Source organism: Mus pahari, chromosome 1 (genome assembly GCF_900095145.1).
Source record: "Mus pahari chromosome 1, PAHARI_EIJ_v1.1, whole genome shotgun sequence".
NCBI lineage: Eukaryota > Metazoa > Chordata > Mammalia > Rodentia > Muridae > Mus > Mus pahari.
In genome coordinates, this window is record NC_034590.1 from 68,918,088 (window position 1) to 68,928,831 (window position 10,744).

The following is a 10,744-nucleotide window of genomic DNA, read 5'->3' on the forward strand; positions in this document are numbered from 1 at the left end:
CACACACACACACACACACACACACACACACACACACACACACGCCTTTGCGCTTCTCTTTCCTGCAGTAATCTCTGCAGCCACCAGATGTCAGACGAGGGCATCTATGAAGGTCTTGAATTCTTCCCTCTGGAGAACAGAGCCTCAATTTCCTGGGATTGCTGGGGTCAAGAGCCTTTTCACATCACCAGACTCTGACCTGTGGTCCCAGGTTTGACCCCAGCCCACCCACACGCTCTTTCCCTCACCTTGAGCCAGAAATAAACATGGTTTCTGCCGATAGAGGGAACCTCTCTGCTCTAGCCTCCCAAACCCATAGGTCTGCTAACAGATGTAACACACCTGTCAAGACCCTGCAAACTTGTATCTCCTCTAGCTGTTCTTAGATGTCACCAGCTCCAACGGGAGTCCCTGGGAGGAATCTAGCTTCCGTCCCAGGCTGCCCCTGACAGATCTGGTCACGAGACTTTGACCATCCCACTCTCTCATGGCTGCCGCCATGACAGCCACACACTGGTCCACACCTTTCCTCTCCTCCGGCCTCAGCTCAGCCCCTGCTCAGCAGGGTCAGGACAGGGCCAGCCAGAGCCCTGCTCCAGCTTCCCTAGCACTCCACGGCACTCCAGCAGGAAAACTTAATCCACTCCAGGCCCTCACCCAGCAATGCGCCAGGGGCCCAGCAGTGACGTCAAGGACCTGTCTGTACTTCCAGCGCCACGTGGAACATTCCTCTCTCCCAAATGCTCTGATAAAAGCTGATCCATTTGGAAAATTCTCTTTGCCTCTCCCTGGCCCCTGCATGGGACCAGAGGACAGGCCTCTGGGCAGCTCTTTACTGCCTTTTGCCCCACCCTCTGATCCATAATTCCTTCCAAAATGGGTCAGTTAGCTCAACAGAGCGACTGTGGGCAGATACTGAGGACCGTCGCTCCAAGGAGGGAGCATTTAAGCTGAGACCTGAATGAAGAGAAAGTTTCTATAAGACGTGAAGAATGAAGGCCAGGCTGAGGGACCAGCAAAAACAGCCCTTCCAGGGGGTTGGGGGCACGGGGTGTAAGGGGTTGGCAGGGGCAGTTGCAGTGGGAATCCGGCCCCACCAGGGTGTCTTTCCCAGGCCTGGCTGGTGAATTCTGTGGAGCTGGGGGAGGGGAGACAGGACAGAGGCCAAGCAGTTTACACCTGGCTCCTCACACCTCCTCCCTGGGCCGCTCGGGCCTAGTCCACAAACAGCAAAGATAATAGTGCTTCCATCCCGGAGACAGGAAGGGGAACGTTATCTCCTCTGGAGAATCCTGTCAGGTGTGCAGGTCACTGGGGCCTGGGAAACACTCAGCCAGGTATGGGTTGGACACCCTGAGCCACCAGATTACAAAGACCACGAGGGTTCTCTTCAGGACACACAGCGGGGAAGTGGGACCTGGTTTCACAGTGGCAGTCAGACTCGACGTAAAATGACTGGCCAGGTTAAGAAGTGCAGCCGAACAGCTCCACCTCCTGTGTGGGAGGATGCCCTGCTGAGGGAAGCAGCTCTCTGGTCAAGGTCCAGGGCCCTCAGCAGAGGCTAAAATGTAGCAAGCCCAGTAGGGGAGCATTGGTTCTGAAGGACAGAGTGACAGAGACAGAGAAAAAGGCAGGAAGTGTCTGAAGACTGACAGAGACAAAAAAAGGCAGAGATTCAGAAGAAAGACAGAGAAAAGGAGGTAGGGAAAGAGGGAGAGACAGCAAGGTACATAGAAATACCACAGACAATTCTGAAGACCGGGTGGGGGTGGGGGGACATCTGGGAAAGAGGACGGGGCGCTCTGCGGAGGGAGGTGGGATCTCCTGGCAGGCACAGAAGTGCGTTTTTTTTTTTTTTGCAAAGGCGGGAAGACCAGAGCTTCCTTGGCCCTGCAGATGTGACTGCCCAGGTCCCTACTCTCAGGCCACCGTGTCAGTGAAAGGACAGAGGTGGAGGACCATGGCCTGGAGTGGAAATAGGAAAGAGGGTCCCAGGGCCTCAGCTTCCCTAATTGTACGCATCCTACGTTCCTAGCCGGCCTCGCCTCACCCCCAGCAGCCCCCACTCTTGGGGCTTTGGTGGAGGGGTGTGCAGCATGGGAGGGGACCTTCAGGATCCAGTGACACAGAGTTACAGGATACCATCTGACATGCAACCTGATCCAGGTGAAACTGTACCCCTCAGGTAGAGTCCCTGCTCCCCATCCTCAGAGCTAGGGAGCTTCACCAGCCAGCCAGCCCGTCGGCTGCCGGCCCGCCCTGCACAACAGCTCTCCCTGACTCAGGACTCATGACTAGGGCGCACAGCGGCTTCCCTGCATGGAGAAGTAGAGCCTCAGAAGGAAGGGAGGGGCATCTGGCCTCAAGCCCAGGGCCAAGCCTTTCTCCTACAACCTGAGTCCTGGAGCCGCCGCTGAGATGCTGGAGACAAGAATACACGCAGAAGTAGCCATCCTAAATTCTAATTCCAGCACCATTGGTTGTGAGCTTTGTGAGTCACATGAACCCTATGGGGTCACGGTTATTGTCTGCCCCGACTTTCACAGATGCCTTGAGAATCCAGACAGAAGTTAGGTCAAGAGTCCTGAGGGGCCCCTAGGAATATCAGTGATTCCCTCCCCGAGGCCCACAGCTCCTGTGCCTGTCTCCTTTGTCCCAACAGGACCTGTACTCTCTATTCCCTCTTGGCTTTCTCCAGACCAGGAGACTAAGGCAGGAATGCAGGCTAGGCTGTCCCCAGAGCCAGGCACAGCATTGGTCACAATCCTGATTATGGCAAATAGAAGCTTCCTGGGTCTTTTATGTCTCTACTATACTACATTCCTGTGCTCTGCAGTGCATCTGTGTCCCTAGTGCCCACCCACGTGAGTTCACACAGAGACACACATGTGCACACATGCATACACACATTCACACTCAGGCACATAACACCCACATGCAAAGGCACACACACATGCTGTGAACTTAGGCTTGAGTCCCCATGGCTCCCCTCCAGGCCCTCACAGACCGCCTGCCTCCCTAGTGACACACCCCTTCCTTTGACCTTTGCCCCCTTTCCTCAAAGCTCATTATGATCTACCAAGCTTGCACTTCTGGGTCCCTTTCCATGAGACTGATTGCCCGAGGGCTATGTGGATGATAAATTCCACGAGCCAATAGGGCTAAGCCCAGTATGCCTAGACAGACACCAACTGAACTGAGGTGCCCAGCACATGTTGGCTCACATGGGAGTCTCATTAAAGGAAACAGAAACTTGAAAGGAAGGAGCCTGACTCCAAAGCTCTACTGAGCCATGCCAACGAGCTTCCCCAACATAGCATACACAGCCCTCATCCCTATGCCCCAGAATGGCCTGAAGGTTTTGGAAATGTGAAAACAGAAAGCAAAAGGGAGTCTCTCTTGCAGGATAAGAGGAGGGAGGATTGTGTGCGTGGCAGGGATGTGGTTGGTGCACGTGCGTGCGTGCGTGCGTGTGCGTGCATGTGTGCGCGAGTGTGTATGTGTGTGTGTGTGTGTGTGTGTGTGTGTGTGTGTGTGTTGGACACTTCCTGGTCACTTCCTACTCTAGACACCTGTCATTGTAGCCTTCCCAGGTAGGATTGGAGGAAAGATGGTTACTCACGTTGTCTTCATCATCCACCACTTGGATCTGCCCAGAGTCGCAGAGCTTCACCACAGCCCCGATGGGCACATCGAACTCCTGGCCCGACTTCAGGTCCATCCATACATAGTCCCCCTGTAGGCAGGAGATCCTGAAGTTGAGCCCTTCTCTCCCACTACCACCACAGCTTGGAATCCACGCCAGAAGACAGGGCTGAGGAAACCCGTGCTTTCTGGAAGTCTCGTGGTGGCCAGCCTTAGGCTGGGGCTCATACCATGTCCTCAGTGCCTCTTCTGTAAGCCAGGTCCCCTCACCTTCAGGTGAGTTGAGGCTCAGGAAGAGGAGCAGCCGACAGCATAGGAGGGCAACCTCAGCCCAGGCCTGTCTGAGGCTGTGCAGCCCATGGCTTCTGGTCACACAGGCACCTGACAGACTAGATAGAGACTGAGGCAGGCACACCAAATCATGTCCTTTCTGCCCTAAAGGAAGACACAGTGCCCACTAGGGTGTGGCAAACATCGAAGGCTCCATCAAATCACCCTAGCAAAGGAGTTCCTGTGGGCCCACTGCTCTCTGCTGAGCCTGGGTACAAGGCCACACCAACTCCTGTTTGTGAGGAGAGCCCAGACCTCGAAGGTGGTGGGGGAGGGGCGTTGTCACTTACTCCGCAGCATCTGGTACAAAGTCTGACACTTAGCTCAGGGAGCTGAATTAAACCCAGAGCTGGACTGAGAACAACTCTATTCCATCCTGATTTAGTCAACAAACATGTACTGGACACCTACTGAATACAAAGCCTTGCTTGGTTTAGAAGGAGCAGAGACCATTATAGAATTTCCATTTCAGCTGAAGAAATTAGACCAGTGACAACCAAGCAAGCAAAGCTCTTCCCAGGTCCCTGTGGACCCTGGTGAGCAGGGCAGAGGGAGAAACCAGGTGACAGAGAATGACAGGCAATGGCAGGAGAATGATGCGCCAAGTTGGCAACCAATGAACTATGCAATGGAGGAAACCTCTGTGCTGAGATCTGAAGGGTAAAAAACAGCCAGGCAAGGAAAGACAGCAGGGATGGTGTGAGCAAGGGCCCTGAGGCAGGAGGGGACATTAAGGGGACAGCTATGAGGACAGAGGGCATAGGGTCTGGGACACAAAGGTCCTTGGTGGTCTTGAAATAAAATATCTGCTTGTATTCTAATCTTAATAATAAAAAATGTGTTCCTTTGGGAGGGGCTCCCAAGCTCTCCTGGAGTGTGGGAGAGCTTAGCATCCTAAAAGCAGACACTTCCATATCAAGGAAGGTGGCCCATGTAATAGCCTGGAACACTGCCTCATTACAGAGCCATGGGCATGGCATGGTGGGAAGAGCTTGAGTCCTGGAGTCAGGAGCCAGGTCTCAAGCCCTGCTCACTGACCCCTGAACCTCAGTTTCCTTGCCCTCCCTCCATCAGCACTACAGTGGGCCCTGGCTTGCCCATGCCATGTGAAAGGGAGTTAGGGCACCCCAGAGACAAGCTAGTCAGTCCCGGGTCCTGCTGGACTGCAGAGGAGTAAGAAAAATGATCAGTCCCAGAGGATGGGAGAGTCCATGTTCGTTGGGCATCCACTGGGAGTCTGGGACTCTCCTTTGCTTCCAACTTAACCCTCACAACTGCTTGACAGACACAGTCGGCACCTAGGTCACCTGTGCATATTCACACGGCCACATAGCTGTGACTTTTCCCTGGCCTCAGCTTCCTCAGCCCTGCTGGGGAACGTTGATTTTGTACTCTGTGAAATATCTGTGCAGGGTGCCCATCCTCTGCAGATGAAGCATGGGAAGGTCCATCCCAGGAGCAGCAAGCCAGGCTGCCCTGAGATGAGTCATGGCAGGAACAGGTACCAGGTCCACTGGGCCCTGTGAACCACATAGGGGTTGGGTTTTCTCCTAAGTAGGATATGACGCCACCCACGCCCAGGAAATGGCACAATTATCGCTTTCTTTCTTGAGACGCTGTCTCATGTAGCCCGGGCTAGCCACAGATTTGGTCAAGGATGACCTCTCTTCCATTTGAGAGCTGAGATTACAGGCATGCTGTGCAATATCTGATTTACAAAGTCGAGATTGAGCCCAGAGCTTTATATATTCTAGACAAACTCTTACCTGACCCCCCAAGCTACACCCCCAGTCCCTGAGGTTTAACTTTGACTCCCCTCTGGCAGCTGTGTGGATAAGGGAGTCCTCTGCTGATCTCACAGCCTAGCACCACACTGTCTTAGGCAGGGCAGGGCCTGGCCTCTCACCCAGGCCCAGCCTGGCTCAGAAAAGACCTCAGTGAAAAAGGAGGCAGGGGAGTGTGGGTGGATGTGATCATGTGTGTGGTGTGAGTGTAAGCGCGGGCATGTGACAGTGTGCGAGGGATCGCAGAGCGAGGGGGGTCTGGATAGAGTGAGCACGGGGCAGAAGTTTCCAATAGTGGTGTGGTTCAGAGGTAGAAAACTTGCCTAGGACACAAGGCTATAGATAGGCTCTGTCTCCAATGCCACAAAGGAGAAAGACAGGCAGGAAGAAAGGAAGGGGGGAGAGAGGGAGGGAGGGGCAAAGGGAGGAAGAGAAAGGAGAAATAAAAATGATTTCTGCCTGCTGACCCAGGTGCCAGGCGACTGCTCTGTGGAAGTCCTAGAACCTTCCAGAAGTTCCTCTGAAATACCTGTTTCATTAGCTTGCACCATACACCCTCATGTAGAGAGTCCCCTGTTTCTCAGAGGTTAAAACAGCCTGCTGTCACCCAGCTAGAGCCTGAGAAACCCCAAGCCCCGGGGCTCTTCCCCACAGTCCAGAGGTTTATCCCTGTGCAGGGCAGGCTGGGGCTCTTGGCTGAATGACTGACCATCAGCCCTAAAGACAAACTGCAGACCTAGACTGAGGACAGCTGAGAGCCAGGTCCCCAACTCACCGATGCCTCCTGGCCTAGCACAGGGCCTGGCACACAGGGATGATTTATCCCACAGAAAGAACATAGGATAACCAAATTAAGAGACCTGTGGGAGCCAGGAAGAGAGACCCAGAGAGGGGAACTGGGGTGCTCATAACACACAGCAACCAGAAATGACTAGACTCTACCAGCTTCAGGCTGTCCCCAGGAGGTGGACGATGCTCTGGGTAGAAAAGGCCCTTGTATCCCAAGACAGGTAGGACACAGAAATCCCTAATTTATAGGTGAGGAAACTAAGACCCAGGAAGCAAAGGGAACTTGGCACATTCTGTCATCAGACTGTTCACTGGCAAGGCTGTCAGATCTAAGGAAGAAGGAGGCCACTTTCTGTGGCCAGACTCGGCCACCATATTAACTAAACACATGCGTGAAAAGGCACCTCTCTAGGGACCTCACCTTGCAGGGAGGATCCCATTTGAGACATGGCAGAGGCTTTGGTGTGTGTGTGGGGGGGGGGGGGGGTTGTGTAACTTGGGTCAACTCACAGCTTTTCCACTGTCAAATGAATCCGAGATTAGCGTCTTCCAGGCCCAGGCCCCCACCGGCTCTGCAGACCCAGCCACAGGGACTTTCTTACTGTTCTCAAAGCATATTCCCAATCCCCAGCTGCTAGCTAGCGTCTAGCCACAGTGGACACGGTAGGCAAGAGATGTGGGCTCCAGTTTCAGTTATGACACTGGTGCCGTGTGATTTGTAACACTCAACCTCTTCAGACCTCGCTTTTCAGCGATCTTGGAAGGGAAGGAGGCAGTGTGGCTGAACACCAGAGGCCCAGAAAAAATGCCACCTGTGTCTGCTGTCTGCCCTAATTCTAAGCTTGGGGGTCAGTATCACATCAGTACCAATCGACAGTCCTCAGCCCCCTCCTGCCTCTCCTCTCCTCTGGGACAGGTCTTAGGTCTCTGCGGAACAACAGGAGCCTCAATTAGAGCATGGCCCCTCATTCATCTTTCTACCCACAGAGCGCCATTTCATAGGCGGGAGGTGACTGATATACTGCCATAGGCATCTAGAAGCAGGAAAGGTGGCAAATTATTAGCCTTAGTTGAGAGGGGGAGACTCTAGGATGCTCCATTATGTGCCTCAGGGTGTTCCCTGAGCTGGACACCAGGAAAAGCTGGGAATTCTACCCTTAACTTGGTTCAGCTAGTCTGCCCCTCCCCCATGGCATCCCTGGTTTTCCACATGGCAAAACCTACAGACCCTGGGAGGTGTGCCTTCGGCCAAATTCACACCAAAGTCCCTAGTCCCCTGCAGGATCCTAGGGCTGCAGTCTCTCGTGCGCTTCTAGCTCCTGCATCCCACTTGGGCAATTGAGGCTCAAGCAGGTGAGCCTTCCCCTCCCGGCCCGGGGCTCACCGGCAGGACCGCGAAGGTCTTGAGCGTTTGGTTCAAGTTTCGCACCAGAGCCCACTTGCCAGGCGGCGAGGCCGGAGCCTCGTCTGGGTCAGCAGGGCTTCCGGGGGACTCCATGGTGCGCTGGGTCTGGTGGCCTCAGGACGCGAAGCGGGCTCCTAATTCACCTAATCCCGCGCGCCACCCGCTTGGGAACCCTAAACCCGGCCATCTGCCAGGGGCCCATGGCAACGGCGGCTTAGGTGACGCCCCGTGGGCCTGGAGAGGAAGGGGCACTGCGTGCTGCGACCCCTCCCACTGAGGGACCTTGACACCCCCAGATCCCCAGGGTGCTTCTCTGGAATCGCAGCCAGGAAAGAGCTCCAGAAACCTCATCTTGGCTGCAGTGTTGGAGAATATCAGTCTGTTTTCTACAGGAGGAAAAGCCAGACAGCTATAGGGGAGGGAGCTCGAGTAAACTTAGAAAAGTTTTAGGGCTACAGAGAAGGTGGTTCCCAGCAACCGGCTGGGGACTGGAAGCCGGTAAATAAAATCAAATAAAAATAAAATCTGGGGGGTCTCTCTCCAGTCACCAGATCCATGGTCTGCTCTCCCCCCTGTCCTTCGCAGATCTTTGTGCTGTTCCAGACAGAGGGATAGCGCAGAGGGCTGGTAAAAGCTGGTTAAATAAATAAATAAATAAATAAATAAATAAATAAATAAAATCAATCTCCCAGGGAGGCATCTTCAGGGGAACTGAACCTTGAAGAGCTTGTGTCCTCCCCAAAGCCCTGGGCTCAACTATGGGTGGTCTTGTATCTCAGAGGTTCCCTGGATTCCCCCAGGACCTCCAGCCACCAAGATGGCTTGGCCTTACCTTGTAGGAGCTTGGCAGCACTCCTGTGTCCCGGTATCTAAACAAGATGAGGTACCAGGCCCCAGTCGATGCAGAGCCCTGAGCCAGATGCCACTGTCGGTCCATGATGCCCTCCAGCCTCCTGCCCCACCCTCTCAGCTTGTCTGTCTCTCTCTCAACCTCTTTTCTCCTTTTTCTTCTCTTATCCATCTCACACAACCCTCTGGTCTGGAACCCAAGAAACTCAAGTGCTCCCTTAGAAAACACCAGCGGGGAGCAGGGCCTTGGGAGAATGGAGACCCTCAGAAGGCACAGGCTGCTCAGGGCTATCTGGCCAGGCCAGCACCTCCTTCTACTCACACAACCCCGGCTGAGCCTCAGAGACACAGGACCTCACATCCTACTGTGGCCCCGTCCTGCTGCCACCAACCCTTTGCATACTCAGGGACCCACCCTGCTCTCATAAGAGTGCCTCCTCGTGCCTGCCTGCCCAGGAAACACCCACGTGGACCCTGGGCATTTTCTAACTGTCCATACAAAACCAAGGGTGGAGCAGGGCACAGAGGGTCCTATTAACACACCATGTCCTTGAGTTCTCATCCTGGTGGGACGAGACACAGATAAGGGAGAGCCACCAGATAAGGGTCGGTGCTGCCTTCGTATCAGCTCCGTGGACTCTGGAGCCAGACAGTTTAGATTCAATCCCACTTGGCCACAGGCGGTGTTCTTTGGGCAAACTCCTTTACCTGGGGTACATAGGTTTCCTCATCTGCATCTGGCAGGATGGTAACAGGGAAGAGGGGTTTGTGGAGCCATCCGTGCTGTGAACAAATCCTGTGTGCTTGGTGGCTGCTGACAAGTGAGAGACTCTTAGGCCTCTGAGAGGGAAAAGGTGTTCTAGACAGGAGGAATAGCACAAAGATATGCAACGGACAGGGAGAGGGCAGACAATGGATCTGGTGGCTGGAGAGAGGTTCCCTGGAGAGGCCCAGCAGGGTACTGGAAGGTTGTCTCTGCAGGTGACACTAGTAAAATAGCTCCCCTTGTGAGATAGAGACAGAAGCTGAGAGAGAGAGAGAGAGAGAGAGAGAGAGAGAGAGAGAGAGAGAGAGACCACTCCTTGTACACTAAGAATCTTCACTATTGCACACAGCTGACTCCTCTTCTGAAACCAAGGAGGGCTGAAGGCAGAAAGAGGGTGTTCTTCAAATGTTAAAAACAAAAAACAAAACAAACAGGTGCGATGATGCAGGCCTGTAATACCACAGATGCAGAAGCAAGAGCACTGGGAGTTTGAACCCAGCCTATGCTACACGGTGAGCTCAAGGATGGCTTGAGCAACATAGCAAGAGTCTGTATATATATATAAAAAAATTAAATTAAGTAAATATTTAAAAGCCAGACAGTGGTGGCACACACCTTTAATCATGTGGAAGGCAGAGGCAGGTGGCTCTCTGTAAGTTCAAGGTTAGCCTGGTCTACAGAGCAGTATTGTACTTTGGTGTGTGATTATCCCTTCCTGCCCTGTGACTGGAAAGGCAAAAAGTAGTTATAACTCTGTATTAATATGTTTGATGCGCAGTATGTAAAGCTGTAAGCTGTGAAGATGGAAAACACTGTAGATCTTTAGAGGTGCACGTCTCTTATACACCATTGAAGTTATTTTGGTTTTTTATATTGTTGTATATTTAAGATCTTAGTTGTAAGCCTAAGAGAAACCATAAAGGAAAAAAAAACTTTTAAGTGTTTTTAAACAATGTTTTTAAGATTTTTTTTAAAAATTTATGTGTATGTGTTTGTGTGTCTGTGTGAATGTACGACAGATGTGTGAGTGCACAGGTTGAGGTCCCTGGAGCTAGCTCCTAGCTGCTGTGAGCCAGCAACCTGACATGGTGCTAGGACCTAAATTTCAGACCTCAGCAGGAGCAGTAAGCACTCAAGGAGGAGGAGAGGGAGGGGAAGGGGGAGAAGGGGGGAGGG

The 10,744-nt window shown here is 53.1% G+C and overlaps 1 protein-coding gene across 1 annotated transcript in view; it reads right to left on the reverse strand.

Annotated features, from left to right (window-relative positions):
• Myo7a (myosin VIIA) overlaps positions 1-10,744 on the reverse strand; it is a 72,357-nt gene that overhangs the window by 56,362 nt on the left and 5,251 nt on the right. Inside the window, exon 3 of the mRNA XM_029535670.1 lies at positions 3,623-3,736. Coding sequence (XP_029391530.1) covers positions 3,623-3,736 — 114 coding nt within the window. The remainder of the gene's footprint in view (positions 1-3,622; positions 3,737-10,744) is intronic.